Source organism: Agelaius phoeniceus, chromosome 16 (genome assembly GCF_051311805.1).
Source record: "Agelaius phoeniceus isolate bAgePho1 chromosome 16, bAgePho1.hap1, whole genome shotgun sequence".
NCBI classification, from domain to species: domain Eukaryota; kingdom Metazoa; phylum Chordata; class Aves; order Passeriformes; family Icteridae; genus Agelaius; species Agelaius phoeniceus.
The window spans coordinates 4,627,051-4,654,158 of record NC_135280.1 but is presented as its reverse complement, the minus strand read 5'-3'; the positions used below and the strand labels follow the sequence as shown (position 1 = coordinate 4,654,158).

General features: G+C 45.3%; 2 protein-coding genes across 5 annotated transcripts; one reads left to right on the top strand and one right to left on the bottom strand.

Moving 5' to 3' along the window:
- Positions 1-4: 4 nt before the first annotated feature.
- Positions 5-4,447, top strand: NUDT1 (nudix hydrolase 1). 2 transcript variants are annotated; one of them, XM_054643723.2, is made up of 4 exons: positions 5-119; positions 697-857; positions 3,707-3,852; positions 4,062-4,447. In XM_054643723.2, the coding sequence occupies exons 2-4, from the start codon at positions 706-708 to the stop codon at positions 4,232-4,234; spliced, it is 471 nt and encodes a 156-aa protein (XP_054499698.1). In that variant the 5' UTR covers positions 5-119; positions 697-705; the 3' UTR covers positions 4,235-4,447. The 2 variants fall into 2 exon arrangements, with proteins under 2 accessions (XP_054499698.1, XP_077042954.1); XM_077186839.1 differs by having other exon boundaries at positions 26-119; positions 701-857.
- Positions 2,607-23,693, bottom strand: SNX8 (sorting nexin 8). 3 transcript variants are annotated; one of them, XM_054643907.2, is made up of 12 exons: positions 23,504-23,633; positions 22,470-22,543; positions 15,752-15,942; positions 15,201-15,318; positions 14,806-14,927; positions 14,383-14,463; positions 13,283-13,443; positions 12,766-12,898; positions 11,613-11,681; positions 10,706-10,855; positions 10,174-10,323; positions 2,607-9,442 (listed from the first exon to the last, which is right to left on the bottom strand). In XM_054643907.2, the coding sequence occupies exons 2-12, from the start codon at positions 22,501-22,503 to the stop codon at positions 9,329-9,331; spliced, it is 1,323 nt and encodes a 440-aa protein (XP_054499882.1). In that variant the 5' UTR covers positions 22,504-22,543; positions 23,504-23,633; the 3' UTR covers positions 2,607-9,328. The 3 variants fall into 3 exon arrangements, with proteins under 3 accessions (XP_054499882.1, XP_077042951.1, XP_077042952.1); XM_077186836.1 differs by lacking the exon at positions 22,470-22,543 and having other exon boundaries at positions 23,504-23,693; XM_077186837.1 differs by lacking the exons at positions 22,470-22,543; positions 23,504-23,633 and adding an exon at positions 20,031-20,155.
- Between the last annotated feature and the right edge of the window lie 3,415 nt (positions 23,694-27,108).

Below are 27,108 nucleotides of genomic sequence, written 5' to 3'. Positions count from 1 at the left end.
GTCCCGCCTCCCCTCACGGCGGCCGCGGGCGGGGCGGCGGCGGCGCGGGAAGAGCCGGGACGGGCCGCGGCCGAGGGTGACACCGAGGCGGGCGGGAAAGCCGCGAGTGCGGGGCTGAGGTGCGCGGGGACGGGGATGGCAGTGCAGGGGGGTCAGGGACTGGGACAGGGGATCAACGATCTGGGGAAGGGGCGCTGGGAGTCAAGGATTCGGGGAGGGGATGTTGAGGGTGATAAGGGATTTGGGGAGGGAGTTTAGGAGGAATAAAGATTTAGGGAGAGCGGATCGGAGATTTGGGGAGGAGTTTCTCGGGGCTCAGGGATTCGGGGAAGGGATGTTGAAGGTGGTCGGAGAATCTGGGGGGACAGGGGTTTGCGGAGGGGATCGAGGATTTGGGGAAGGGGTGCTGGGAGTCAGGGATGCTGGGAGAGGGTGTTAAAGGTGGTCAGGATTCTCAGGGGGGAGTTTGGGGAAACAAGGATTTGGGAATGGGGGATCAAACTTTGGGAAGGGGGTGCTGAGGTGGCCGGAGAGCGAGGGTCAGCGGGAGCGTTAGAGAGGTCGGTGTTGGGGGACCAGAGTTTGGGGACCGGGCACTGGGGAGGGCTGCTGGGTGTTCGGGGCTCTGTGCATCCCCGGGTCCCCTCGGAAGGAGGCCGGGAAGCCTCGGCACAGCGTGTCCGCCTCTCCCCTCAGCCAGGAGCCATGCACACCTCCAGACTCTTCACCCTCGTCCTGGTGGTGCAGCCGTCCCGCGTCCTCCTGGGCATGAAGAAGCGCGGGTTCGGCGCCGGGCTGTGGAACGGCTTCGGGGGGAAGGTGCAGCCCGGGGAGAGCATCGAGGAGGCTGCCCGCAGGTGAGGGCCGGGCCGGCGCCACGGGGACAGGGATGGGGGCACAAGTGGAGGTGTTGGACCATCGGCAGGGGGCTGCAGGCGGAGGTACCACAGCTCATCTGGTCAGTGACACCCTCGTGTTACCTGACCCAGCTCTGAACACCTGCTCCGCAGGTGATTAGGGATCATCCACATGTACAGAGAAACAGGATTGTTTCTCTGCACAAGAGAAACAATCCTCACCTTTGTCACCTGCATATCTTAAACTCATCCAGTCTGTGAGCAACTGGAGCTTCCTGTCCTCCCTCCCATCTCCTGGACTCTAATCTAAACTGAGAATGAGTCTGAGTGGTGGGTAGAGGTTCTTACAATCTTCAGAGAGGTGCAGGGTTTAATTTTGACTATATAGCAGAATTACAGCTAATTGAATTTAAATAATTAGCCAAACTGCTTATTATTTGATCGTATGGTGTGACATTTTTAAGTGCTAATGCTGAGTTGTGGAATTGAATTTCATCAGTAAAAAGGCAGAGTGTAATTTCTGAACCCTTTAGTACTGATTTCTTGTAGTTCTTTCATCTATCTGGTCATTAAAATGAAGTAGCAAATCACAGCTAAATTGCTAAATTCCTCTAAAAATTAGGTACCTTGTTCTTTACATGAATGTTGCTGTTACAAAGCCATGCTTTGCCATCTCCTCAGTTTCTGATAACGTGCCCAGAGCTGCCCTTGCACCTGCAGGAAGATCAGTCATGGTGTGCTCAGCTGGTTCCCAACAGCCTCTGCCCTCAACAGCCTCCTCAGCTGTGCCAGCACAACTGCCCGGGCTCTGTGGTGAGCTGGGCCCAGGGACAGCAGGGTCTCTGTGCAGATGTGCTCCCAGCAGCACATGGCCCTAATGTACCTGACATTTCATCATGGCTTTTTGTGTGGTTTATCATCTCTGAGTGGAGGGAGGGACACAAGTTTTGTCACTTAACATTTGCTAGACTTACCTGCCACCGGCTGTGGGGTAATCCAATGGTTTAATGTAGCATTTGATTTCCTTGGTGTGTTTACCTGTGCTGGCCCCGAGTTTGGCACCAGAACCTCTGTTCACACAAGATGTCAAGCGCTAAAATTTTCCTCAATCCAAATGCAACGTGCCACAGCACAGCCAGCACCTGCTGCTGGGGACTGTCCCCATCCCTTCAGCTGCAGTTTAGTCCAGAATGACACAGCCAGTTCCTGCTGAGGTCAGCTGGGCAGGAAGCTGTCCCCAGAGCCAGGAGCAGCTGGACACACTGGCCACCTTGCTGGCTGGAGCACCACTGGTGCAGTGCTGCCTCAGGGCACAGCTCTGCTGCAGGAAGCACCACACACTGCAGATCAAACTCCCCTTGTACCACTTCCACTCTGCACTGGCAGTTGAGGTCTGAGGTTGTGGTTCCATGTTGCTCTGTCTCAGTTGGCAGAGGCAGCAGGTGTGAAGTCTCAGCACAGGTAGTTAAATATTAAGCCAAAACATGAACAAAAGTTCCCAGCACCAGCAAGATTTCCATCTTCTGCTGTGTACAGCACATTCCCGTGAGCACCTGGGCAGGTCCTTAGTGGCACAGCTTGTAAGGGGAGCATTTAATAAATGAGTTATTTCTAGTTTGCCACATGTAATGTTTCCACTTGCTACAGACAGAGCCAAGCAGCTGATGGATAAATTGCCTGGAGAACTATAGCAGTGTTGTGCTTTGTTGTTCAATTATCAATGCCTGTAAAAGGAGGCTTTTAGAGTCATTGCTGGAAAACTGCCTCTATTTTAGACATAGATAGCTTCTCAGAAGATAAACTAAAATTAGCCAAGACATTAATTTGAAGTATTATTTTGAAAGATGGGATCCATGAAACCAATGCCAAAGAAAGCTGGAGCCTTGAAATAATTTCCATTACATTTTAAAATTGTTGTTCCTGCCAAATAGGCAACTACATTAATTATTAACTATAACTAAAGACACACAGTTTCAGAGTATTCCTTATTTTTGTACATTAGAAAAACCATTACTAACTTCAAGCCATGCTGCTTCTGTTAGAGGGAGGTAAAATAAAAAAATCTCTGAGCACAGAGCATAAAGAGAGGAAATAATTGAATGTGCTTCAAGTAGCTGTGCATGGTGGTGCGTGGAAAAGAGCTGGCACTGCTCTCCAAGTGCTCTTAAAAAGTCTTGCCTTTTGGCCTCTGGTTATGCTCAATGTGCTTCCAAGGAGCAGAAAGGCAAAGTTTGCACAAGTGCTTTGTGTTTTTCACACTGCATTTGAATGGGAACCGGAATTCTCAACCTTCTGTATGCAAATGGTGTTATGGAGTGTGTAATTTAACTAAGCTTCAGTTTGCCTCAGAAGCAGCTGATTGTGTAGCAGGTATAGATGTTCTTTCTGGTATTCATGACCTGCTTCTCCACAATTCTAAGAGGTTCAGCTTGAAGTTGGCAAAGCTTTTTGCCTGTCTAAATGACGTGGACCTTGGAGTTCTGAAGCCACACCCAGCTATAGTCAGATGACTTCACATCCCCACTTCTCCCTTACCTCAGAGAAGAGCTGCATGTTGCAAGGACTGAATTCTACTAAATGATCCATTTTCCTGAATCTTCCTCTTCCAACATAGACTGTTTTCCTGCCAGGCTCAGGAGCCTGAAATAACACACAATCCCACCTGGCCAGGCTCCACTGTGGTGTTGTAGCTTTGTGGCTTGGTGCAGGTCAGAACCCTGCTCTGCTGTACTATAAGAGCTTTCACCTTTGGTTCACTGAAAGGGTTTTAAATGTGTGAGTAAAGCTAATGACTGAATTTTTGTCCTCCTAATGCTCAGTTTCATGTAAGATGTCTTTTTCTTGTGCAGGGAGCTCCTGGAGGAGAGTGGACTGACTGTGGACACCTTGCAGAAGATGGGTCAGATCACATTTGAATTTGTGGGCAACTCTGAACTCATGGACGTTCACATTTTCCGTGCAGATCACTTTCATGGAGAGCCAACAGAAAGTGAGGGTAGGTGGCTGGTCTGGGGAAAAGGAGGTGCATGCTCTTCTGAGACAGCATTGCCCTTGGGAAATGGAGAACTGTTCACTCTGAAATGCCTCCCAGAAGGAAGGCAGCTGGGCTGCAGAGGGAGGCTGCTTGTTGACCAACATTCACAGTGCAGGCAGCAACAATCCATGAGCAGGCCCATGCAGAGTTTCTTTGTTTTCTGCCACCAGAAATGCGGCCCCAGTGGTTTCAGCTGGACGAGGTGCCCTTCCATTGCATGTGGCCAGATGACAGCTACTGGTTTCCCCTGGTGCTTCAGAGAAAGTTGTTTCGTGGCTATTTTAAGTTCCAAGGACAAGACACCATCCTGGAGCACAGCCTGAAAGAAGTGGAGGAAGTTTAAGAAAGCAGAAGCATTCAGCCCACATGCTACTGCCCACATTGGGCTACAGCATCCTGAGTGTGACTTGTGAGGGTCTTGTTGCTCAGCTCCAGAACACAAGACTTATTTTCCAGATCACTGGAAAGTAAGGGGGTTTTCCCATGCTGTGAAGTCCCTGGTTGTGGTAAGCTTTGGTGGTTATGTCATCACAGCTATTAAAAACTTAACTGTTAACCATTTTTAGTGGCTTAAGCTTTTCCCTTAGGGGTGGGTGTTTTGTTTTTTTATTATTAAAAATACTTTTTTAGTAAAAGCATGTGTTGTTCTGTTGTAACGATGCTGTGAAAGCCTTTTGAAAAGTTCAAACCAGAGACTCCTTCAGGATCCTCCAGCTGAAGGCAGTGTGAGGTTATGGGAGATAAAGCACAAGCCAGAGGTAGATATACAGCCCTGTCTCAGCCCAGCTTTCACTGTTGCAGCTCCTGCTGTGAAGTCAAACTATTTGAGCATTTCAGGTAAAAATATGCTGAATAAATTCAACTTCCAGCAAGTTCCTGTTGCAAAGTGCCATCCCCTAGGGCTGCAGGCTTTGTCCCAGGGCAGGACCAGGTGACTGCTCAGCACTGATGTCAGCCCAACCCAGCATGGTGGGCAGCACAAGTTTAATCCAATCATGCCAGAAATAACACATCACATATGTAACTTCTTACACAAGTTGGTTTTTTTTTTTTTTCCTTTTTTCAAACACTTTTACAGACATGTAACACTTACAGATAGAATCTTGGAATGTCATGTAGGATCTGTAAACATTTCCAGTCTACTAGCTGTAGTAATAGTTCTTTAATTCCTGCTTTTGAATAAAGTGCTTCATACATAAGGCTATTTGAGCAAAGCAAAGATACAGGATATTCCAGGCAGGCAAAATTCACACCCTCTGAACTATGTTTGTTTCTTGTCTCCTTCCAGCAGTTTTGAAAAATTTATACCACTCAAAACCATCCTTCTTCATCTGCTCAGCAAGCCACAGCTCAGACTTAGGAGGATGAATTAATACCTTAAAACCTTTCTTTTCCTTTTGTGCTGCACGTTTATTTGCAGAGGTTTTGATACCCACCTCTGCTTCTGACCTGGCAGTGAGGGTTCCTGGCTGCTCTAACAGAGAGAATGGCTTGGGGCAAATAGAATAAGCACGAAAGGACAAGCAGCTTTTACAGAGTGTAGGACCTTACTGCATGGTAGGAAAGGGCATAACTGGCAGCCAATACCTGTTAAATACCTTGGGTTATTTCCTGATGGAAACTGTAAATTGCTGGGTGAGAGACAGCACGTGACAATCACACAGAATTACTTTCTGTTCCTCCAGGAATTTGGGTAGGAAAAGAACAAGCATGGCTCAAGCTTCCACTTCTGTCATTCTGTCTGCAGTCAGGTGAGTCCTTTCAGGAAGGTGCTTTCCCCAACCCTCATTTTTAGCTCATGTCAAAGAGCTGGGATGTTACTGCTGTTTTAACTAAGTTCTGTCCCCAGCTGGTGCTCCTTGTCATTTAGTGAACAGCACAAACTGAAGAGTGTAAATTAGCCTGTTACAATTCCAGGAATTACACCCTTGCATGGTTAAAGGAGAGTTAAAAGCACTGGAATGTAGCAAGGCACCGTTTAACATGTTACAACTGAGGAGGAGCAACTTGCCAGCAAGATGGAAGGAGAGGGAAAGAAGGATACAAGATTTAAGGTACTGTAAATAGAGTTTTGAGCCTTTCAACAGGATAGTGACAAAAAGCCTGTATCTTCCCACTTCACAGCTGGAAGTGGAGAAGCCCTCAGGAGTGAGGAAAGTTAGAGCCCTTTTCAGAGAACAATTTTCAGGCAGGCTTTCAAGGTCTCAGGTGTTTACTACCCTGGTACCTCCAGCACTGCTCTGACAGACACTGCAGGCTTTTCTACCATCACTCCTTTACACATCAAAGTCCCCTGACCTCAAGCACACACAGAAAAGCTTCCATTCACAAAAGCACATTAACACTTGGGCACTGCATCTTACAGGAGCATCAGATCTCAGATAGGCAGCACACACTCCTCTATTAGTCTGGCTTGGTTAGTGTTCACTGCAGAAGGCAAGAGCATGGAGGTAACCACAACTGTTTTCCCCACATTGGCTAGGACAGACAGACAGCTTGATGGATCCTTGAGTCCCTGCTGCTTCCCTCTGGAGGAAGGAAGGCTGTGCTTGATGCTGCCCTCCAAGTCTGACAGATCCATAAACTAAACAGAGACAGTAAGGAAATCCCTCACACATTGAGGTAAACAAACAGTGCTATTTGCACACTGACCAGTCTCCCAGAAGAAAGGTTTGCAAACTAAGGGTTGTATGAAATAGTGTCTGCATGTGTTTTAGGAATGAGACAGAAGCTTGACAGTCCAGTTTGAAATAAACTCTGAAAGTGCCAGCAGCTGGATCAGCTTTGAGAATGCTGGGCCTCAGTTCTCAAATACCTGGTGAACAGAGTAAAACCAAAACAAGAAAAGCCCACCCCCAAAACTCTCCTCAAAGACACAAGGTCTGACAATGGAGGAATGGGGTGTTTCTCAAAACAAGACCATTTCAGTTTCTTTCTAGGTCCTGTGGTGTGTCTATTATTGTTACAGTGCCTGCACTAGGACTGTACAATTTGTGCTTGAAGGCAAACAGGAAAGAGGAGTTAGTCTAAAGCCCTAATGACATTTTGATGTTTGCTTTTTGGGGGGTTGTTTTTTGATTTTAAATCAAGTTCAAAATTGTAATGTTTTTCTAAAAGTGAGAAGTGCAAAGTTCCATTCAGGCTAGTCCTTTGCAAGCACTCCTACAGAACACTGCCCAGTCAAACAAGTAACTCATGAGACCCATCATAAATTATCAGATCTTGCCCCAAAACATACAGTATTTTCTCAATTTCACTGTTCACCACATCAGGCAAACAAGTGAGGGAGGATGGGTGCTGAGACTAAGCCAGCCATAACCAGCCAGCACCTTCTGCTAATGTGAAGAGCATGGAAAAGTCTGGTAACACACTTTCCACACTTAACCACAAACCATCTTTCTAATCAAGACAAGGTCAAGCAGAAAAAACCTGTTGTACCATGCCTGAGATGATATCTTCTCTGTAACTGGACTGTAGAAACATTTCCCTCCCCTGACAGTTTGCTCCAGCTTGTGAGCAGAATTTCTTCTGCATCACTTAGGAAATCTCCAGGAGAGAATCAAATCTGTCACAGCCATTTGCAGTTCATCTGTCTCACTGGACAAGACCCATGTGCAGGAGGAAAGTGAGTTAACATTTGAATTGTTGGAAAAAGCTCTTTAATGCAATCTGTGCAAGGTTGGCTACACACTGCTTAAGGCCCAGCACTCAAGGAGTTCACCCATAGCAGTGTATTTACTCCATTCTGAGGAGTGTGAGTAATGGTTATTCAGTCTCCTGAAACTGGGCAAATAACTTATCTTGCTCCTAGCTGAAGAAACTAATCCAGAATTTCCATCTGGGCTAGGAAGAGTTTCATGTTGCACTGAAATTTCTAAATTAAAAAATCAAATCAAAAAAAGCTTTTGTGATTGGAGGATTTAAATATACTTCCTGATAATGGGGAAGTTCCCCAGTGGGAAAACACTGTAATGATTCTGATGAACAGCAAGCATACATCCTTGTTAATGTGCTTCCTTTTTTACCCATTCGAGGAAAATGCTAAGAAGCCAAGTCACAAATTCCCCTCTGGAAGCTATTTTGGCCCCAGAGAAGTCAGGTCCAGGGAGTCCTGTTCACACAGAGTTTTGCTGCAGACGTTTGCAGTTTGATTATCAGTTTCTCTGGAGGATGTGCACCATTTCCCCTGAGGTAACACAACATGCACGTTCTCCCCCTTTGCCTCCCGAGGCAAAGCCACTGGAGATGCAAAGTGGGGAATGTTTACTCCCTTTATCACAACCACAAACCATTCTGAAAACCCCATTACCAAGGGCTGTGGTGTTTTTAGAGATGAGAACTTTTACTTAATCATCTACTTTCCTTCACAAACAAACATACTGCAATGCTACCCACAGCCAGGAAGAATGACAGTAACATCCTGATAATACTGAATTTTTGCTAATGAACTTTATCAGCACTGTGTTCCAGCCTGCTGGTGCAGCAGGATACTTCTGATATTACACCAAAGAAAACACCAGCCTTTGGGTCAGCAGCTCTCCAACAGATCTGAGCAGCTACTCACCAGATGGAGGTCAGAACCTCCAGAAGAAATAAACAAGCTACCCTGTAGCTGTTCTGCTCCTGTAGTACAAGTGGTTTACAATTAGGGAATGTTTTAGTCAATTATTTTCTCATTTATGCCAGGCAAACTCCTCTGAGCTCCTGAACCCAGCTGTCTTTGGCCCCAAACTGAAAAATATGAGCAAGTCCCCAGAATGCCCTTCAACCGTGAAGGGAAACAAACTGACAATCCAGTCCATCCAGCACCATCAGGAAAATCCCTGTCACAGAGCAGCACTGACCCCTGCCCAGCTGGGTTACAAAATCCAACCACTTCATTCATTTTGTGCTAAGGTCTAGCAGGAAGAAATCAAATCCAGACACCTACAACGGGATGGGGGATGGCTTTCAGCTTTCCTTATGCACACACATCCCTAACACAGGCCCTCCAAGGCATAAAAAGCAATTTATCTCCACTACAAGCAAGTGCTTCAGCTATCCTGTTCATCTCAGCACTTCAGAGACGTGCCAGCAGAGATGTGTCAGCACAGCTGCAGATAAACACGAGTGGAGGACTGTTAGTACAAGATGCAGAGGCCTCAGCAACAAGAAACCCCGCAGCACTCGCTGTGCAGGCCCTGTCCCGACCCCATGAGGAGTGTCTGCAGGAGAATGAACATCAGCTCTGCCCCAGGGCATTGCAAAATTACAAAATTGTCTCTATATCCATATGTTCTGCCCCACATCCAGTCTGTCTAAATCAGAGAGCAGCTCAAAGCAGCAATATTAAAAAAAAAATAAAAATAAAAATAGCTGTTTTGGAGGATTCATTGGAGGTAGAGGTCCCACCCCTTCGTTGATTGCCCTTCTTGCTCCGTGTGGGATGCTTGGAATGTTAATTGGAAAAGAAGTTTCCCTCTGGAGGTGACAGTGGTGGAGTTGGCATACTGCTGGATCCCACAAAAAGGCAGCTCAACTTCGGCTTCAATTCATTCCAAACTTTACTCATCTGTGAGTGGAGAAGGAGAGAAAGCAGACATGACCACACAGCAAGTAACAATCTCACCACATGGAATTTTAGCAGCAGTCTCAGACATACAGAGACAACAAATTTGCTGAAGTATTTTCAGGAAGTTCAGTGGACCCAGAATGTTCCTGTCAGACCAGTGAAGTTCCATGTATATTTTCCTGAGCCTGTATGGAAGGGAGATTTCCCTTCATCAAATTCCTTCACTGAAAGGATGGAAGGGAGCTGAAGGAGACAAGACTTTTTTAATATAACCAAAGCAAAAAAGTATTTATATGGGAATATTAAAGACCATGTTTAGGGTTTAACAAAAGGGAGCTTCTGAGTTTTAGAGCAAAACCTGGAAAGTTTTCTTGTCATACAATATGTTGTGTAGCTCAACAAAAAACCACATTAATCTAACAAACACACATCACTCATTACAGAGTAGAGATTGAATGGTTGGGTCTTTTTCAACTACTCACAGGGTAGGGCCAGCAACAGATGAGAGAAGAAAAGAAGAAAAAAAAACTTGCTGCAGGAAGATACCATCTTTTAGAGGGGTTAGAGGCCAACCCTGATCCTCACCCCAAACTGGAAAAACCTCAGGTAACTTCCTAGGCTATGAGAGAGCCCAACTGCACAAATGATTAGAGGATGAAGGCCAATGGGTGAAAACAAATCCATTTAAATTCTCATTCATATTTTGAGAAAAAGGACAGTCTAGAACTCACCTCTTTGTGACCCTGAATCTGGGAGTTGACAAAGGCCCCCAGAATGTGAGATGTGAGAGGCAGGTAGATGTGGATGAGCTGTGTCTCCTGATGCAGGCAGTACAGGGAGAAGTAATTCCGCAGCTCCATGGTTATGATGGCGTTTTCTTGCTGAAAGAAGAGGAACTCAGTGACCAGGAAGAGGATGGGGAAAAGGAGAAACAGGAGAAAACAGCATTCCTCCCCATACCAGCAATCCAAACACATACCAAAACCCCAAAAAGGCAGTTCCTGAACCCATTTGATACAGCAGGAATTGCCCTTTCCATTATGCAGACTGATGCTTCCCACAACTCCTGCAAGTGATGTGCTGCCTGAGACCCAGTAACAAGTGTTGAGGAAAACCAACACATTTTCCACGTGGCACAGTGGGGAGCACAGATTTCCCAAAGTACAGGCTACCCTTTCAACCCAAAAACTGTCTGCAAATGTGACTGAGTTCCAGAGCAGCAGCATCAGGGCCCAGTCCCACCCTTTGCTCTGCCTGCCCTACCTCCACAATCCGAGACTCCAGCTGCTCCACCGATTCTGGCTCTTTGTTCTGCACAGTGGCACTCATCATCTGCTTCTTCATCATGCTGTACTTGTGCAAGGCTCGCTGGTGCTTGTGCAACACCCCCTTCTCGTGCCTTTCACACAGGTCCTTCATGGGAAAAGAAAACAGCAGTGGAGCCAAGAGTCAGCACACACACAGCCAAGTACATCAGGAGCACACACGTGTGGTCACATTTTGTGTCATTTCTATGCTGCAGATTTCTCCTCCTTTGTTTTCAAGAGGGTCAAAAAATGCCAGTAGCTAAGAATTTAAGAACCAAAACTGCTTGAACCCAGACCAGTGAGCTTAAGAGTCAACCTGGAGCATCACTTCTGCCAACATTTTGGATCTTATCAGGCCTCTTATCTTTTCTGACCTTCTCAGTACTAAGTGCTGGCAATTAATTAAAGTGCTGGCTCAAGTACTTCAAATTCAATCCTGGCCTGGGAATGTCAGGAGAGGCTGCCACATACAGCTGACCAGAAGATTAGTATTAACAAAATCCTTTCATTCATAACTGAACTCATGTCTCCATGACCAAATCAGTAGCAATCTAGTTCACTGCTTTGACTCAAAAGCAGCCACATCTAAAACGAAAAAGTTAGCTGATCCATACAGTTTAACCAGTCATGTTTTTAAATTCCTTGCAGAGTTTGCTCTTTGGCAAGTTCTCATCATCAGATGAGCTATCAGGAAGGCTACAGAGCTCCTTGTGGCCAACAGCCACTCCCCTGCCTCTGCCAGATGCCCAGTTTGCCTCTGAACTGGCCTCACAGACAGTTTTCCATCCAGTTGGCGTTACACCCTCTAAAGAGCACAAACTTGCTCTAAACAACTTTCTTGTTGGCAGAACAGCAGAGCTCACTTTATAGGACTGGAGTAAATCCAGGAAAAGGTTCAACTTCTCCACCACATCATTCTCTTCCTGTTTACCCTAGAAAACAAGGAAAAAGTACATTTTACGTAAGCCTGGCATCACAGCCCGTCACCCCCCCACACCACGCAGGCTCTCACTGCTCTCTCCAGGGCACATCAGAGCTTACACAACTGCATCAAAAATCTCTCCAATGGCACTGGAGTGTTTAGTCTTCAGTGTGCAGAACAAAGACCTGACTGAGGCAGGAACAGCTTTTCCAACTGACTGATCATTAGAACGAGAGGAGTTGGTTTCACAGGCCTGCATGTCAGTCCTTTCAGCACACTCTGCCTGGAATTCCTTGCTCTTGCAGATTGCTCCAATCTTTCATCTTCCCTTCCTACAAGATAACTAATCCATTAAAACTCTGAATACCTGCATGTTCCCCATAACAGTTCATGCATCAGAAGGCAGAGATGAGACACCAAGACAAATTTCACTGCCATTTTTTTATTTTATAGAATACTCTTTTCTTCTTGTATCAATAGAGCTCTCTGGAGCATAAACTCCTGAGAAAGAGACCTGGCCTGACTGATCTACAAAAGCACACTGACTGTTTTAACACAATGAGATGAAGAGCACTGAAGACAAAACTATTACTTTTCCTTCCCAGACTGTCGTGTTCTCACATCATTCTGACAGCCATTACCACACTGTGCACTTAGACTGGAATGTGATGCTGAATGATTCTCATGTAATGTTTAAGTACATGAATGTGAAAATTTGATTCAGAAGTACGTTATTCTGGGTTCTCTGTGGCAGATTAATAAAATGGAACATGGCACTTTCGGACAGCTCACCCTAATAGTGAGCTTAATGTGTGCAGTAACCATTTAACATTAAGAAAGAAAGCAGGTTTTTTCTTCCTTTCCCTTGCCTGTTACATTTTTTTCCCATTTAAACACAGTCCAGGTATTTCACACAAGCTTGAACAAGCAGGCTGTTAGTTGAGGATGTGAGTTTGGACTGCAATCTCCCTCTTAACTCTTCAAGGGCTTATGTCCACAAAACTCATGATTCAAGATAAAATTTAGGGCAGCAGTGTACTTCATTCATGTTACAAAAAGGAGGAAAAAAAAAAGGACAAAAGTAAAGGACTCACCTGCTGCACAGCCTTATCTGCCAGAAGTGCAAATTCAACAGACAGACCCTTCAAGGCTTGTTTCAGAGTCCCCCATGTATTGTTATTCAAAGCAGCCCAGGAAGGAAGTGGAGTAGTGTCTGAGCCCAAAGCACTGGAAGGAGAAAAGCAATGGTCACATCTAGGAGACAAATTCCACTGAGCAGATAAAGTTATTTGCAGAGAGCAGTTCCAAATCTGCCTAAATAGCCCACAGGGCTGAGCTACTACTGTCCTATCTCAAATGCAGAGTAAACTGTGTACATACTGGGGAGAGAGACAATAACACAAGTACCTGAATGTGAAGGTATTCCTGTTTTCTTTCCTCACACTCCAAGGAGTGCAGCCTTAGTGAAAAGTGTGTATTTCCTTCTTTTATAGAAGGAAAATTGATTATGTCCTACAGCATGCACTAAAACACTCATTTTTACCAGACCATTTGCAGGTAAACTTTACAAGAGTTTTGAGAAATCAGCAAATCCTGTTCCTCCAAACCCACCTGAGCTCCTTCCCAAATATGAGGAGGTCGGAGGCGTTGTCGATGGCTCGGGAAGCGATTCTCTCCGCACGGTCCCGGAGCTTATAAAAACTGTTATAAATATTTCTGATCAGCTCCCTGCTGGCAGCAAACTGGGCCTGAATGTCAGCTGGGAGGAAGTCCTGAAGGAGGGGTACAGAGGGATTACTGGTGGATAAATCAGAGGCACACCACAGGCTGCAGAGAGGGACAGGCTTCCCTCCTGTGCTCACGCTCTCCCACTGTGCTCTAACAACTCTGCAGAGATCAGTTTGCCATTGAGGTGGCCAAGTCACATGTCACACAAACAGCCCTCATTTTCAGAGGTAGAAAGGGGTTCAAATGCCCAGCACAGATAGAATTGGCAAAATCTGCAATTCTCCTATGTAGTTAAAAGAAGGTATGTGAGGTTTCAAGCTCACAAGTTCTGATCTGATCCAACTGGTAACTCCCAGCCCAGTAAAGTCAAGCACGAACTGAAAGTTCAGCTTTTTTTGACCAGTTTATCACTGGTAAAAGCCTGAATTAAGCTCCAGTTGCAAAACCTTCTGCAAGCACTGCAGGAACCTGAACAACAACTTGCTTTGAAATTGCTCAATGAACACAGTGGATGTGTACTTAAAACTTCTCATAGCACTAATCACTGGGATAAACAGATATATGGAGAATTTATAACTAGCTTTTCCATAACAGTCCAAATTGCTCTCCCACAGAGAGAGAACAAGACAGAATGAGGGCATGAGCACAAGGGAAAGACATCAATCTAGACATTACCTTTTAAATTGTGCAATTTGTGCATTTGTTTGTTATGCAAGTGCAAGTAATTACAGAGAAACTGTTCTGAGCAGGATTCATTGTTTAACCTATACCATATTCATGAGCCAGAATTTAGCAAGAAATATCAGGCCCTTAAGAGTCAAAAGTTTATTTGATCTTTTCAATAAAATTACAAGTTCTTCAATCTCTGGAAACAAATGTCTCCTACTTAAGGTGTCCATCACTGCAAAACTGCCATAACTGAAGCACCAGGAGAAGAAAGCCATTTAAAGCAAAGTAATGTTGCAAGAAATTCATATACTTACCTTGGCTTGGGTAGCTAATCTGCAAGTCACAAATTCATCTCCTACTCCCTGGACCAATTCCCTTAGCTTATTCTGTACATCCTGGAGAAAATATAGAATCAAATGAGCATGAAGGAACTATGAAAAAACACAGGCAGTTCATGCAAGTCTCAGATATATTATATCAGCAGATACAGCTTTACCCAGGTTAGATTTAATTTAAGGAAAAGCATAATCTCTGCCTAAGAACAGTTATAATTTTCAAAATACTACACTCCTGGCACTGAGTGAAATTACCTTCCACTTTCCACTGTGGAAACACCTACTGAGAGAAAATTCTCTTCCTCCCAGGGAGCACAGCCATGCAGGTTAACAGCAATCCTGAACGCTGTGGCAGTTACAGCAAGACTTGCAAGCTCAGGACTATTGCTAACAAACACTCACTGAGCCACTGAAGGACAGGAAGAGTTTCAAGAGCACATCTTCTGAGAAGGGGGGGTGTCGAGCCACCAGGTTTATGAATCGCTTCAGCGCTCTCCTCCTCGATTCTATGAACTCACGATCAGCTGCAGGAAGAAACATGAGATTTCAGCTAATGTCCCTCACATGACATCTCAGAAAGAAAAAAGAAAGCACTGCAGCAAAAACCAAAGAATGGATACCTATAGTCTGTCAGCCCCCAAAACCAGATCTTTCAGACTGACCACCTGAACAAATATTCTCTAAGTTGTCTGAGGCAAGCAGAAGCCTTTCAATCTTTTAAACATTCCTTTTCAACAGTATCACACTTGCAGCATGAAGCAAACCCCCTGCAGCCCAAAATGCAGATGCAGGTTTACCTCCCAGCACCCTCTTTGGGGGCAGTGCAGGCACCATGCGGTACGGGAACTTGTGCAGCAGCATCTCATGGAACACCACAAAGTCATTGTATCTTCTGTACACCGAGCACTTGAACCTCTGCAATTAACCAGGGGGGATAAATCAATGCACAGCTTAGACAGCAGCACCTCAACCTTTTTTTTTTTTTTTTTTTGCACTGTAAATAGAATTTCTTCACTAGCTCAAATCAGTTTGAAATTCCCAGCTATCTACGCCAGTTTGTTACAAAACCGTTCCGTTTCCATTGTCGCCTGCTCTGCTACAGAGCTCAGGTTTTCAAGCAAGTGAACTTGCAGAACATCCTTCACAGCTCAGTTAGATGGTCCAAGCTGCAGAGGCCCACGTCAGGAAGGCCCAGTGCTGCTGCATTAAAAATCAGCCCACACAACTGGTCTGCTTAAAACCAGCATCACTCAGCACATCTAAATCACTCAGGACTTTGCCAGCAGAAACTGCACAGACATTTTTAGGAGGATGCATTCTCAGCAAGCCCAAAGCTTCTTCACATTACCTTGCTGGAAACTTCATATTCCACATGTTTCAGAAAAAGGCCCTTCTTCTCAGGTATAAGCTCCACCTGCACGCTGTCCTTGCTCAATAGCTCTTGTAGGGTGTGGGAAAGCAGCAGTGGATTTCCCTGGGGCGTCTGCATTAGAAACTGTTCTGCTTCCCTTGGTTCATTTACTGGAGGCTTTGCCAAATCTACAAGACAAAAAGGGAAAAAACAATAGACCTGATAAGATATAGTAAAAGAAGTAGCCCTAAAATATTCTGTTCCTTTGCTTGGTGCTGCCAGAGTGGTGCAACACCACCAGAAGCCCAGCCAGGCCACTCCCCTGGGAGGTTATGCTGCTTCTCACACGTTCACATCACTGGTACCTCCCTGCTCCCAACACCCAGGAGCACCACCAATTATATCGAGTCAGAGGCATCTCCACTAAGCAAAGAATCACAGGCCAAATTTGTTCTGTGAATCAGCTAAGAGGCCTGCATTTCCTGTCTGTCCAGCTCCCACCACAGCAGGATCTGCCAAAATGAATGAAACCCTTGCTCAGCACTTTTGGATCCTGCCTAGAACAACTCATGGAAGGAAAGAAAAATGTGTCATTTTACCACGCTGCAGAAATTTAATCCATTAATTTTGCACATCATTACAAAGGAAGGAGACACTTCATTTGACATAATTTTATTAAACTCTATGACAGTGTGCTACAGAGAGTGTGAATTACAATAATTTACTATGTCAACATACTTAAGTTCCAAAGCAGAGGGAAAAGGTTCCTAATAAGGGCTCCCACCCAAGAATTCCTCAATCACAGCAAGCTGTGACAAAATCTTTCAAACTTACCTATTCTCTTCCATTGCTTGTAGCTAGAAAACAAACAGCTTTTGACAGTGAATTTTACCATAACTGGGCAGTTTTGGACAGTAACTGACTCTCAGATGCAGAAGTGAAAGAAGATGGCTCTTAAGAATGTGGCCCCAGAGGACAAATGGCATCAGAGAAGGGGCAAAGCTGATGACTCAGAGTGTTCTCTTACCAAGTGCCTGACTGCAGCCTGTTATCTCACCCTGGCTTCATAACTGCATCTATTATGTGACTGTAAACTAAGCTTACATTGTTTTTCAAAGCCATCCTTTCTTTTCTACCCATTCCACACATAGGAAATAGTGTGGAAAATGAGGGTACAACCCTGGGCTCTGTCCACTCCATATCTGAGTTCTGCTCTCCAGTCTGGAGCAGCTGGGTTGCTTCCTCTCTGTAAAAGGCATACTGTGAACAAGCTATTTTATAAAGCAAGTCATATCCATGATGAAAGGTACCTGGAAAAGCCAGGTAGGATTCATTATCCCTTCCTTGCCATTGTGCAGAAGTTCTTAAATATATCTGCAATTTGGAGAACACAGTAACACTACAGAAGCAAGAAGCATTTCTTTCAGCTTCGATTCAGAGTTCAAAAAGTTCTTAACTGGGTAACAGATTAACTCAAGGAAGATAAGAAGTCATAGCCTTAACTTGAAAGCCCTGACCTCCTCCTGATAAGGATTTCCTACCTGCTCCTTCATGTGCCCTAGGCCCTGATAAACAGGGAAAACAAGCAATCTTTAATTCTTCAGATTTATCACTTCATAACAGACACTTGGCTATTTGCTCCATAAAATTACTTAATGAAACCAAACTAAATCCAGGACAAATGACCTTATCCCACATGCCTCATCAGGCTTCAGATTCCTGCTAATGTGACTCAGAGAAGCAAGTCTTAACACCTCTGCTTTAATAGACATATCAGCTGCTAACCCCACCTATGCAGCAGCTCCTAAAGATTTCCAGCTACCTGCCAGAAATTTGAATTAGTTTATATTATTTTACTGCAATGTTGACATGGGATATTGCTGGATGAAGTCACAACACCTGTAGAGCACAAGGTATCCTGGATTTCCAGAGCAGCAGTTCTCTGGGTGTCCATCCTGGTAATTCTTGGGTTTAACTGCTCAAGACACACCAGTAAAATGCAACACAGGACAGCAGATGTTGTTACTCCTCCAATGCACACACAAACCTCCCCCCAGAGAATTCCAGAGCTTTTTGTGATGCTCAGCCACTGGCTGATGTTGCAGAGGCCTCCCCCAAAGGGGGCTACTCAAAATGCACCCCAAATAATTCCCCAAGCAGTGCCAATCTGTGCTAACACAACATCTCCTCCTGCCTATTGAGTCACTGTCTCTGCTTCCCATCTTTCTGCTGGACACCAACAGCACAAACCAGTCCCTGAACTGGGCTCAGCATTGTCTGGTTAACCCCTGAAACCCCAAAGGCAAGAGACAGGTATGAGGAGAAAAGATGTACAGGGTGAACCATGAAACCCTCGCTGCTTCACCTTTAAGTCCCAGAACCAAACTAATGCTGAGGGCTCTGAAGTTCCTTACAGGTCTGAACCCATTACCCAGTAAGACATCCACAGAGTGATGCCCCACCAGGCAAGAATCCACAGTTTGCCCCTTTCTTGGTAATTTCTCCCCAGTTTTTATCAATTATTCTCTAAATTTGCTTTCTAAAAATCACCTACGGGACATGCCTTCTCTTTATCAGCAGTTCACACTCTTGGCTCTCCCTGAAATATTCTGTAGCTTCTTTACATCTCAACCTTGTCTAAATGTGTGAAATCACACAAACCAGACAACCATGCAAACAAGTTTGAATAATTACTGTTTAATTAATAACCTCAGCATGTCTGCTAACAAGACAGAGTGAATCTACACCCACAAACACAGCTCTGAGAACACAGCAAAATGACTTGGGAACAGCTGTTAACCTGCTTTAGGAAATGCTTATCATGGCATTAACACTAACCCTACAGAGCAACATATACTGGAGCTATTCTTCAGCCCATTTTTCATTCTACTTACTAAAGAGCCTATTTGGGAACAGCCTCAAGAGCCCTGGCCAGGAATGGTGGATAATAGTGGGAACTCATTGGTATGAGCTCCTGTGTTCAGCCAGTAAAAGGATTTACATGCATTGTAACAGAACACTTAACACTCCCCATCACGCATCTCTGTGCACAACAGCTGATTCTGAAAACATTCCCTTTGGTTTCAGCAGATATTATCTACTAAAGTTTATATAGAGACAGCAGCAAGTGGATACAGAAAGGAGGTATGGAATGGTTCCCCTGGAACACTGGGAAGCAGACAAAATAAAAATGAGCTTTTTCCTACAAGCTAGGCCTTTGCTACAGCACATTCTCAATCTGTTGTCAATAAGGTATCAGGAAGTGGCCTGATACAATTGAAAACAAGTTGATATAAAAGTTAAAAATAATACATACAAACATACATATGCAAACATGAAGACAACAAGATGACAACAACTAAAAGTTTGAAGAAGCATTCAAAGCATGGCCTAGTTTTTGTTTGGTTGTAAAAGAAAACAGCTATGAAAACACTGCCTAATACTTTTTTTTTTTTTTTTTTGCAACAGGTCAGATAGCCTTTGGACTGAAGGGAGTTGAGAAACTTACCCAGAGAAAAACTGCAATAGAAAATTTCTCTACTTCATGCTTTAGTTAGCGTTTCATGCTTTAGTTAGTGCTCAACATTCATTACTCCACTGATAGAACTGGGCAGCAATCTGCCTTCCATGGAGGTAGCAGTTTCCTCCACCCAGATTTCCAAAATCATGCATTTATGAAAGCCAGAGCAAATTCCAAGTACCTGGATAGCTGCACAGAGTTTTCACATGTGAGTAAGCACACCCAGGTGAGCAATGCCAGGGCTGGAAGCACAGGTGGTAAATCACAACATTGATCTCCCTTCCCTGTTTAAGCTCTGTCAATCAAATTTGGAGGCCTTATCTCCATTTTACAGATGGCTGATGCTACCAACTCCTTATTACACCAGGCAATAATCAGATAAATTTATCAGACATGCTTAAGTAGATGGTGCCACAGAATTACTTATTATATTAGTAGCATTTTTACTAGAAGGAGAAAGGAGCCTGTAAGGAAGCAAAACCTTCAGGAAAAGCAGCTCAGATCTCTCCTCCATCATCACAAGCCACAGCTGTGCAGAGCAGAGGGGATCCAACCCACAGGAAATATGAAAACTGACTGGTTTTGTACACCACAGATACCTCAGATTTCTCCCTGGAAAAAGTGAGGGCTCCACAACCAACTCCTGGGCCAGGAATACTAAAGCAGCAATGTAAATATCATTCATCAGCATTTCCCTTTCCTTTCTGTCTTCTCATGAGAAGCCCCAGGAATTATGGAAATGCCTCTCCCCCTTACCAGGTCAAAAACATTCCTCCATAATTCCAGAATCCAGCATCCACATCAGCCTCCCTGAAAACTGGTGCAGATTTCAACTACAAATTCAAATAGACTCCCAATCTAGTTCTCATTTTTTAAAATATTGCATAACTTGAAACCCCCTAAAAAAAAAAAAACAAAAAAAACCAACATAAGTACCACCAAAAAAAAGCAAACAAAACTTTTTTCCTATTAAAGGCTTTAAAGATTTTTTGAAACAACTGCACACAACTTGTTTGGGTTGTTTTGAACCGTGCAATTCTTATTTCAAAAGGAGAAAAGCAAAATAATCAATCTAACAAAGCTAAGTGCTGCACAGCTGTGTGTTTGTGTGTTCAACATGGAAAGCAGGTCTGTATTTCTTACTGGGTACAAGAAAAGTTATCATATTTAGCTTCACTCTAATTAAGAGTCTCCTGCCTTCTCCTTCCCAACAATTCCCATGTAAATACAAGCTACCCACAATGTCAAAACAAGATAAAATAGCACACACTATCATAAAATTAGATGCTGGAAACAGGCTCCAACATTTTGTTTTTCTCCTTTAAAAAAGCCAAAACACCACCACCACAGATGCCAAGTATGTACTCTGCACTGGTTAGACTGGGTTTTGTGGGTTTTTTTTCTTTGGTTAGGTTTTCCTAGTTCCCCTTTTTTTAGTGTTGCAGGTAGTTTGGTTTTTGTTTGGGAAGGGGTTTTTGGTGGTTTTTCCAAGTAAGTTTAAGATAGTTATTCAGCTTGGTGCTGCTAAAGATGAAACAGAGAAGTTATGCCTCAACTCAAAAATAGATGAGACTATTTAAGCTTTCTTTAGTAATATTTAAAAAGCACCTGAATTTCTGCAGTCCCCTGCAGCTGTAGGCCTCTTGCTGCTTCTCAAACTACTACAATCCCACACTCCAGCAGAAAAAACCCCAACACCAACTTGCCACACAGATTTACTGTGTGTAAAGAACTAACCTTAAGCCTCTTGCCCTGCTCTTTTAACTATGCTGTTAGATCATCAACTGATTCATCTGACTCCCCAAGTCTGGGCATCCAAGGGACACAAATTCCATTCACAAGTCAGCCATGAGCCACAGACCCCAGATGCAGCAAACACAATAAAGTGAGATGCAGCTACTTTGAAGAAATAACAGGATTAGCAGAGAAAAATCCAACGAGGAATGTGCCCTAAGATTACAGGGACAAAAAGTCAAATGCTCACTAGGGCTGGTTCCCAGTGCTCAGTGGATGACTGCTAAGCTATCGTTTTTCAAAAGAGGTTGGAAGTGTAAAAATTCACACCCAAAAATGTAACCCAGCAAGCAATAACCCAAACAACTACTCTGGGAAACTTTCACAAGGACATTTTAGCCTGACTACAAAATTGGCAAGTTTCCACAACCAACCGTCCTTATAGAGGTCAAGAATATCCCATGAAAATAAATAGTTGATCTTTGTTTTGCTTCTCATTTTCCTTACATGTTTCTCACTCTCCTGATTATGCTTGATGTTAGCATTAAAAATGGCATTGCCACTCCAGACCCTACAGGATCTCAATGGTCTTTTCACACATTTTATAGTTAGAACAAGCTCATTCTTATCCCAATTCCTGTTGAAAAACAATTATTAAAGCTTTCCTCCTTTTTTATCAATTCCACATGCCTGCAACTGGTAAATTTTTCTCCCTCAACCTGCACCAACCCATAAAACTTGAAGACTGGGGGGGGAAATCATTGGTCATGTGCAAGTTATATTGTCTGCAAGCTGTACAGCCTTCCCACAGGCTGAACACAGAGTTAAAGGTTTATCATCAGAAGAAAAGGAGACACCTCACTCCCTACACAGCCAACACCTGAATTACCTCCCTGCAACTGTTGCAAAGCAGACTCAAATGGAAGTAAAAGCAAAAGAAAAGAAAAAGTCAATAAAAGCCACTCTGCAGAATTGACTTTACAAGCTGGACATTATCCTTTTTTCTTTTCTCTTCGATTGTATTAAAGTACTTCTACTTTTAGTACTGCTAAATCAAAAACACAGCATTTGTATGTGCCCTCAAAGGGGGGCATCAGTGATACCTATCAGGACTCTGCTCTGGACGTTTCACTGACAAGCTGCTGGTCTCCAAAAACAATTACATGTGGGTGTGAAACTTCAAAGATCTCTGAACCTGCATCATGATGCTAAAAATAAAAAACATTGCTGCATTCACAGCATTATTTTTCTTTAGCCAAAATCATTATGTACCCTCTCTCAGTGTTCATCATAAATTCTGTGCCAAAGAAAACCAGGTTTTCTCAAGAAGGTTGAGTAGATCAGAAAGGTACAGAAGCACCATCACCAGAAGTTAATCAGTTCAAGAATACTCTACTTGGAGACAACTGTTTTATCTCTATAAGGCTCCTGAAGCAGATGGTAAATCCATAACAGACATACCTGAACAAGCTCTCTCTTTGGTACAGTAGGACATTTTTTCCACAAAGGCTGCTGTTCAATATGTTACATCAGTCCTGGACAGAAATATTCCAAAATAATTTATTTATAAGCATTATCTGCATCAGGAGCATCACAGGCCTAACAAGTGCAAACTCACAAGATTCTAAATACAATCAACCAAACCATTTTTCTATGCATTAAGCTTACCTACTTACTTTTCTTTCCAAACTGAGCAAAAAAAAAAAAAAAATAGTATGGACAGAGCAGGCACAAAAGTTCAGCCACTTCAAAGAGAAGTTAAGAGAACCCTCTAAAAGTTTCCTTCAGTTTAACAGCTGAAGGAGTCTAACACGTTATTCCCTCAATTCACCCAGGAGCTCCCTCCATCTCTCATTTCGCAACAAGCGCTGGCAGTATTTGGCTACAAGTTTCTTCATCCCAGCCCCAGCCGCACGCTCCTAAAACTGCAGCGCAGGGAGCCGCTGCTTGCTCCGCTGGCTGCGCCGGCTCGGAGCGGGGGCACCGGGACCGCCCGAGCGCTGCCCCCTGCGGGAGGGTCCGCGCCGGCTCCGAGGGGCCCGGAGCCTCCGGGCGGGCACGAGATGAACTCCGTGCGGCACGGAGGGAGCGCTCGGCCGCGTCACTCCCCACGGGAGAACTTCGGGACCGCGCCCCGTGCCCGCGTCCAGCCCCGCACAAGGACTGCGGGGAGCCCAGCGCCTGCGGCACTGGGGCGGCCCCCGGGGCGGCCACCGGGCAGGTAACCCCAGCGGCCCGGGCGTTACCTGCTCCTTCCCCGCTCCTCGGCACGGGGAGGGACCCCCATGGCCCCGGAGGGCAGCGCTGCGGCCCGGCCGTGAGCCCCACCGGGCGGGCCGGGGCCAGCGGGGTCCCGCTGCCCCGGGGGGAGAGGGGAAGGCGGCGGCGCTTCCCCGCAGCTTTTCTGCTTCCCCGCAGCCCCGACCCCGGGCGGGCAGCGCAGGGCGGGCGCGGCTGCACCGAGGGGCGGCCCCGGCACCCGCATCCCCCCGTACCTGCGGCCGTGCCCGCGGGCGGCTCTCCGTCCATCGCGGCCGCGGTCATGTGAGGCCGGGGCGGCCGCCCTCCCCTTCCTCCGCAGCGCCCGCCTGTCAGCGCGGGCGGGGCGGGCGGGCAGAGCCGCCTCCCGCGGGGCCGGGGGCGAGGGGCGCGGGGGGCGCGGTGCCCGCGGCGCGGCGGCTCCGCCCGGGCCCGGCTCCGGCTGCGGCTCGGCGGGGACGTGGTCAAATTGCAGCGGGGCTGCGCCTCCGGGGCTCCGGACAGGCTCTGGAGGGGCAGCGAGCCGGCCCCGCCGCTGCCGGGAGCGCTGCGAGCGCCTCTGAAGCGCTTCGGGATCAGTAACGCATCTCGCAAGTATCTTAGAGCGTGTAAGAGTGATCGGCTCAGGGGTTTAATGCAGGATTATTCCGAAGTATAACTGCTTTAGGTTCTGAAATCTGAAAAGGAGCGTTGTGAACTTTAGGGAGGGTTTCCTGTGCGCTAGGGAAGGTAGGTAACTGGTGAGGCTGTACTTTGGGTTTCCCGTCACACAATCTCAGAAACAATTGGGTTTGAAATCATCGATTTGTGACCGAACAGCGCCTTTGTCACCCAGACCATGGCACTGAGTGCCACGTCCACTCTGTCCTGAAAGACCTCCAGGATCCGTGACCCCCCCGGACAGCCCGTTCCATGTCTGATCACCGTTTCTGTGAAGGAAATTCCTCCTGATGTCCAACCCAAACCTGCCCTGGCACAGCTTGAGACTGTGTCCTCTCATCAGATTAATTCCTCCAAGTTAATTTTTGTGTACTTTCTTTAACTGAGTTCCTTTTCCCATGGCATTTCTGCTGCCATGGTGATTAATCAAGTTTCTTATGCTCAGTATTTTTTTATATTTTGCGTGCATCTGGATTTTTGGTAAACTTGGTAGAAATGAACACTAAGCTATTCAGAAAAGCACAGAAATATGAATGTTTGAAATGCAAATACACCTTCCAAAACTGCATCAAAACAAGAACTCCATGTATGAGCACCTCTCATTTTATTAGTGATTTTTTCCCTACTTCCTGTACTTTATTAGTCAGGAATGACATGGTTGACAGTGGTGAAAAAAAAGGGTGCATGTTTTGTACAGTGATTTTCCTGAAAACACCATAAGACACAAAAAAAAAAAAAACTTAATAGATTTTGGACCTCCAGATTGAGACATTACAGTCCATAATAATAATACTTTTATATTTTCAACATCCAAAGGATTGGATGCATTCCCTAATTAATATCCCTGATATTTCTTAATCATGGGAAGCTAAATATTCACCTCCACTGTATGCAGAGAGAACTAAAGCAGAAAATGACAAAGTGAGAATTATTTCAGGGGTAACTGTGACCACAATAATAACTTTTTGTGCTGCTACAAAGATGTAAATGAGCCAATGATTCTCCTTTTCCTCCTCCCTCGGTGCTATTTCAGCTCAGTCCCCAAGAGCGTGGGTGCAGACGAAAGCTGTGTATAAAATTAAAAAAGCATGGCATTATTTAAGCTGAGAGGCCCTTCAAATCATGTTTGTACAGCAGCCCAGCAGAGTTTTGCCTGCTCAGCACTTCTGAACACCGCAGGATTTTTCGCCCATACAGCATTTTTGGAGAAAATGAATGGAGGAATCAACATGTTCTCATTCAGCTATAGATTTTTGATTGGTCTGTACTTAAGCTAATGGCATAACTATTTATTTGGTATAAATAAGATATTCTCAACTGAAGATTGCTTCGGAGTCTTGAAGAAAAATACTGCGGAAAATAATTCAATTGCAGAAATAATTTTTCAACGGGGCAGTTGAAAAATTGAAAAATCGAAAAATTTTCAACTGCTTGATGTAAGTTATTGAACACTTCTGTATTTGCTGTAACTGCAGCAAAAGCTTCTGGAAAACCTTGAGCATAAAGAAACACTAAAGAAAAAAAAAGGACACGTCAGAGAATCACAGAATGGTTTGGGTTGGAAGGGACCTTAAGGATCATCTTGTCACAACCCCATTCTGTGGGAGGGACACCTTCCACCATCCCAGTCTGCTCCATGCTTCATCCAGCCTGGCCTTGGACACCTCCAGGGCTGGGGCAGCCACAGCTTCTCTGGGCAATCTGTGCCAGGGCCTCCCCACCCTCATGGGGTAGAGTTTTTTCCTCATATCTAATCAAACCTACTCCATTTTGATTTAAAATAATGTAAAAATCTTGTAAAAATCTCTCTCCATCTTTCTTGCAGGCCCCTTCAGGTATTGAAAAGTCACAGTCAGGTCACCCTGACACCTTCTCTTCTCCAGGCTGAACAATCCCAGTTTGCTCAGCCTTTCCTTCCTTTCCATCCCTCTGATCATCTCAGTGGCCTCCTCTGGAGCTGTTCCAAGAGTTCCCTGTCCTTGCTGTGCTGACCCCAGAGCTGGATGCACGACTCCAGCTGGGTCCCACCAGAGTGGGGCTGAACCAGCAGGTTCCAGGTGACAAAAGCAACGCAGAAATAAATCTCTACCCCAGGCCCTGCCTCACAGAGTGTCATTCTGGGCACGTCCTGTCAGGATTAGATGAAATTTCATACAAGAATTTGCTTACTCCTTCAGAATTCAGTTTAGGAAACAGAGCTGTCAGCTCCACTATTCTCAGATCACCTGCACGCAATAAAATTCATGAGGCTCTGCTGGTTGGAGAGCTGTGTTATAAAAAGCCTTTCCTGCAAGATTTTCTTCCCCCAAATTTCCCATTGATTGGGAGTTTTGCATGTGGAGTACTTAAAGGAACAGGCTTCAGCTGCCAGTGCCAAAATCTGTGTTTTTAAAAGTTGTTCCACTCTCCCTCAGATTGCTGAGTAAGGGCCAGAAGAAAAAAGAACAGCAGTGAGATAGGGCAGGGACTGAGGGGAAATTTCAACAGAGAAAGGAAAAGGAGAAGGAAGGAAGAGCAGATAAATCAAAAGTTGCTGAAAAGTAGAGGAAAGTGCAAAGAGTCGGGGAAAGGAGAATCCAATGTTCACATCTACGGCCTAACCAAAGGACCATAGTCCTTTGGTTAGGCAAAAAAAAAGGGCAGGAAAAAGGGCAACTGCAGAAATTGCACATTCCAGCAACAGAGACAGCAGTGGGAGTGGTGAAACAAAAGCAACCCAGACCTCATGCACACCCCTGGAAGAGCCATGGAATACTGAGGACCCAGCTGGGACCATGGATTGACCATGTCCTGCCTCACATTTGGAAAAACACAAGGCTGTGATGGCAGGAAACAGCACTTTGTGTTCACTTCAGAGTCAGTGCTGGGGCTGACCGGGAAGTCAGGGGCTTGTCAGCTACCACGATGTAACGAGGGGAAAAAATTGCTGCCCCAAGTGCCAGTCATCGTTTCCATTCACGGGAGCTGCCTCCACAGGGAAGGGACACGCTCAGCCGGGGAGCTGCAGTGGAGTTCGGATGCCATCGTGTGACTCCCTGAAACATTACACAGCTGGCCTGACTCAGCTTCCCAAACACCGCCCGAAGAGCTTCTCAAAACATCCGAGATGCTGCAAGAGATGACTAATTTTAAAATGTCCTGTATACTACCTGCTCTGCCTTTTTTTTTTTTTTTAAGCTGG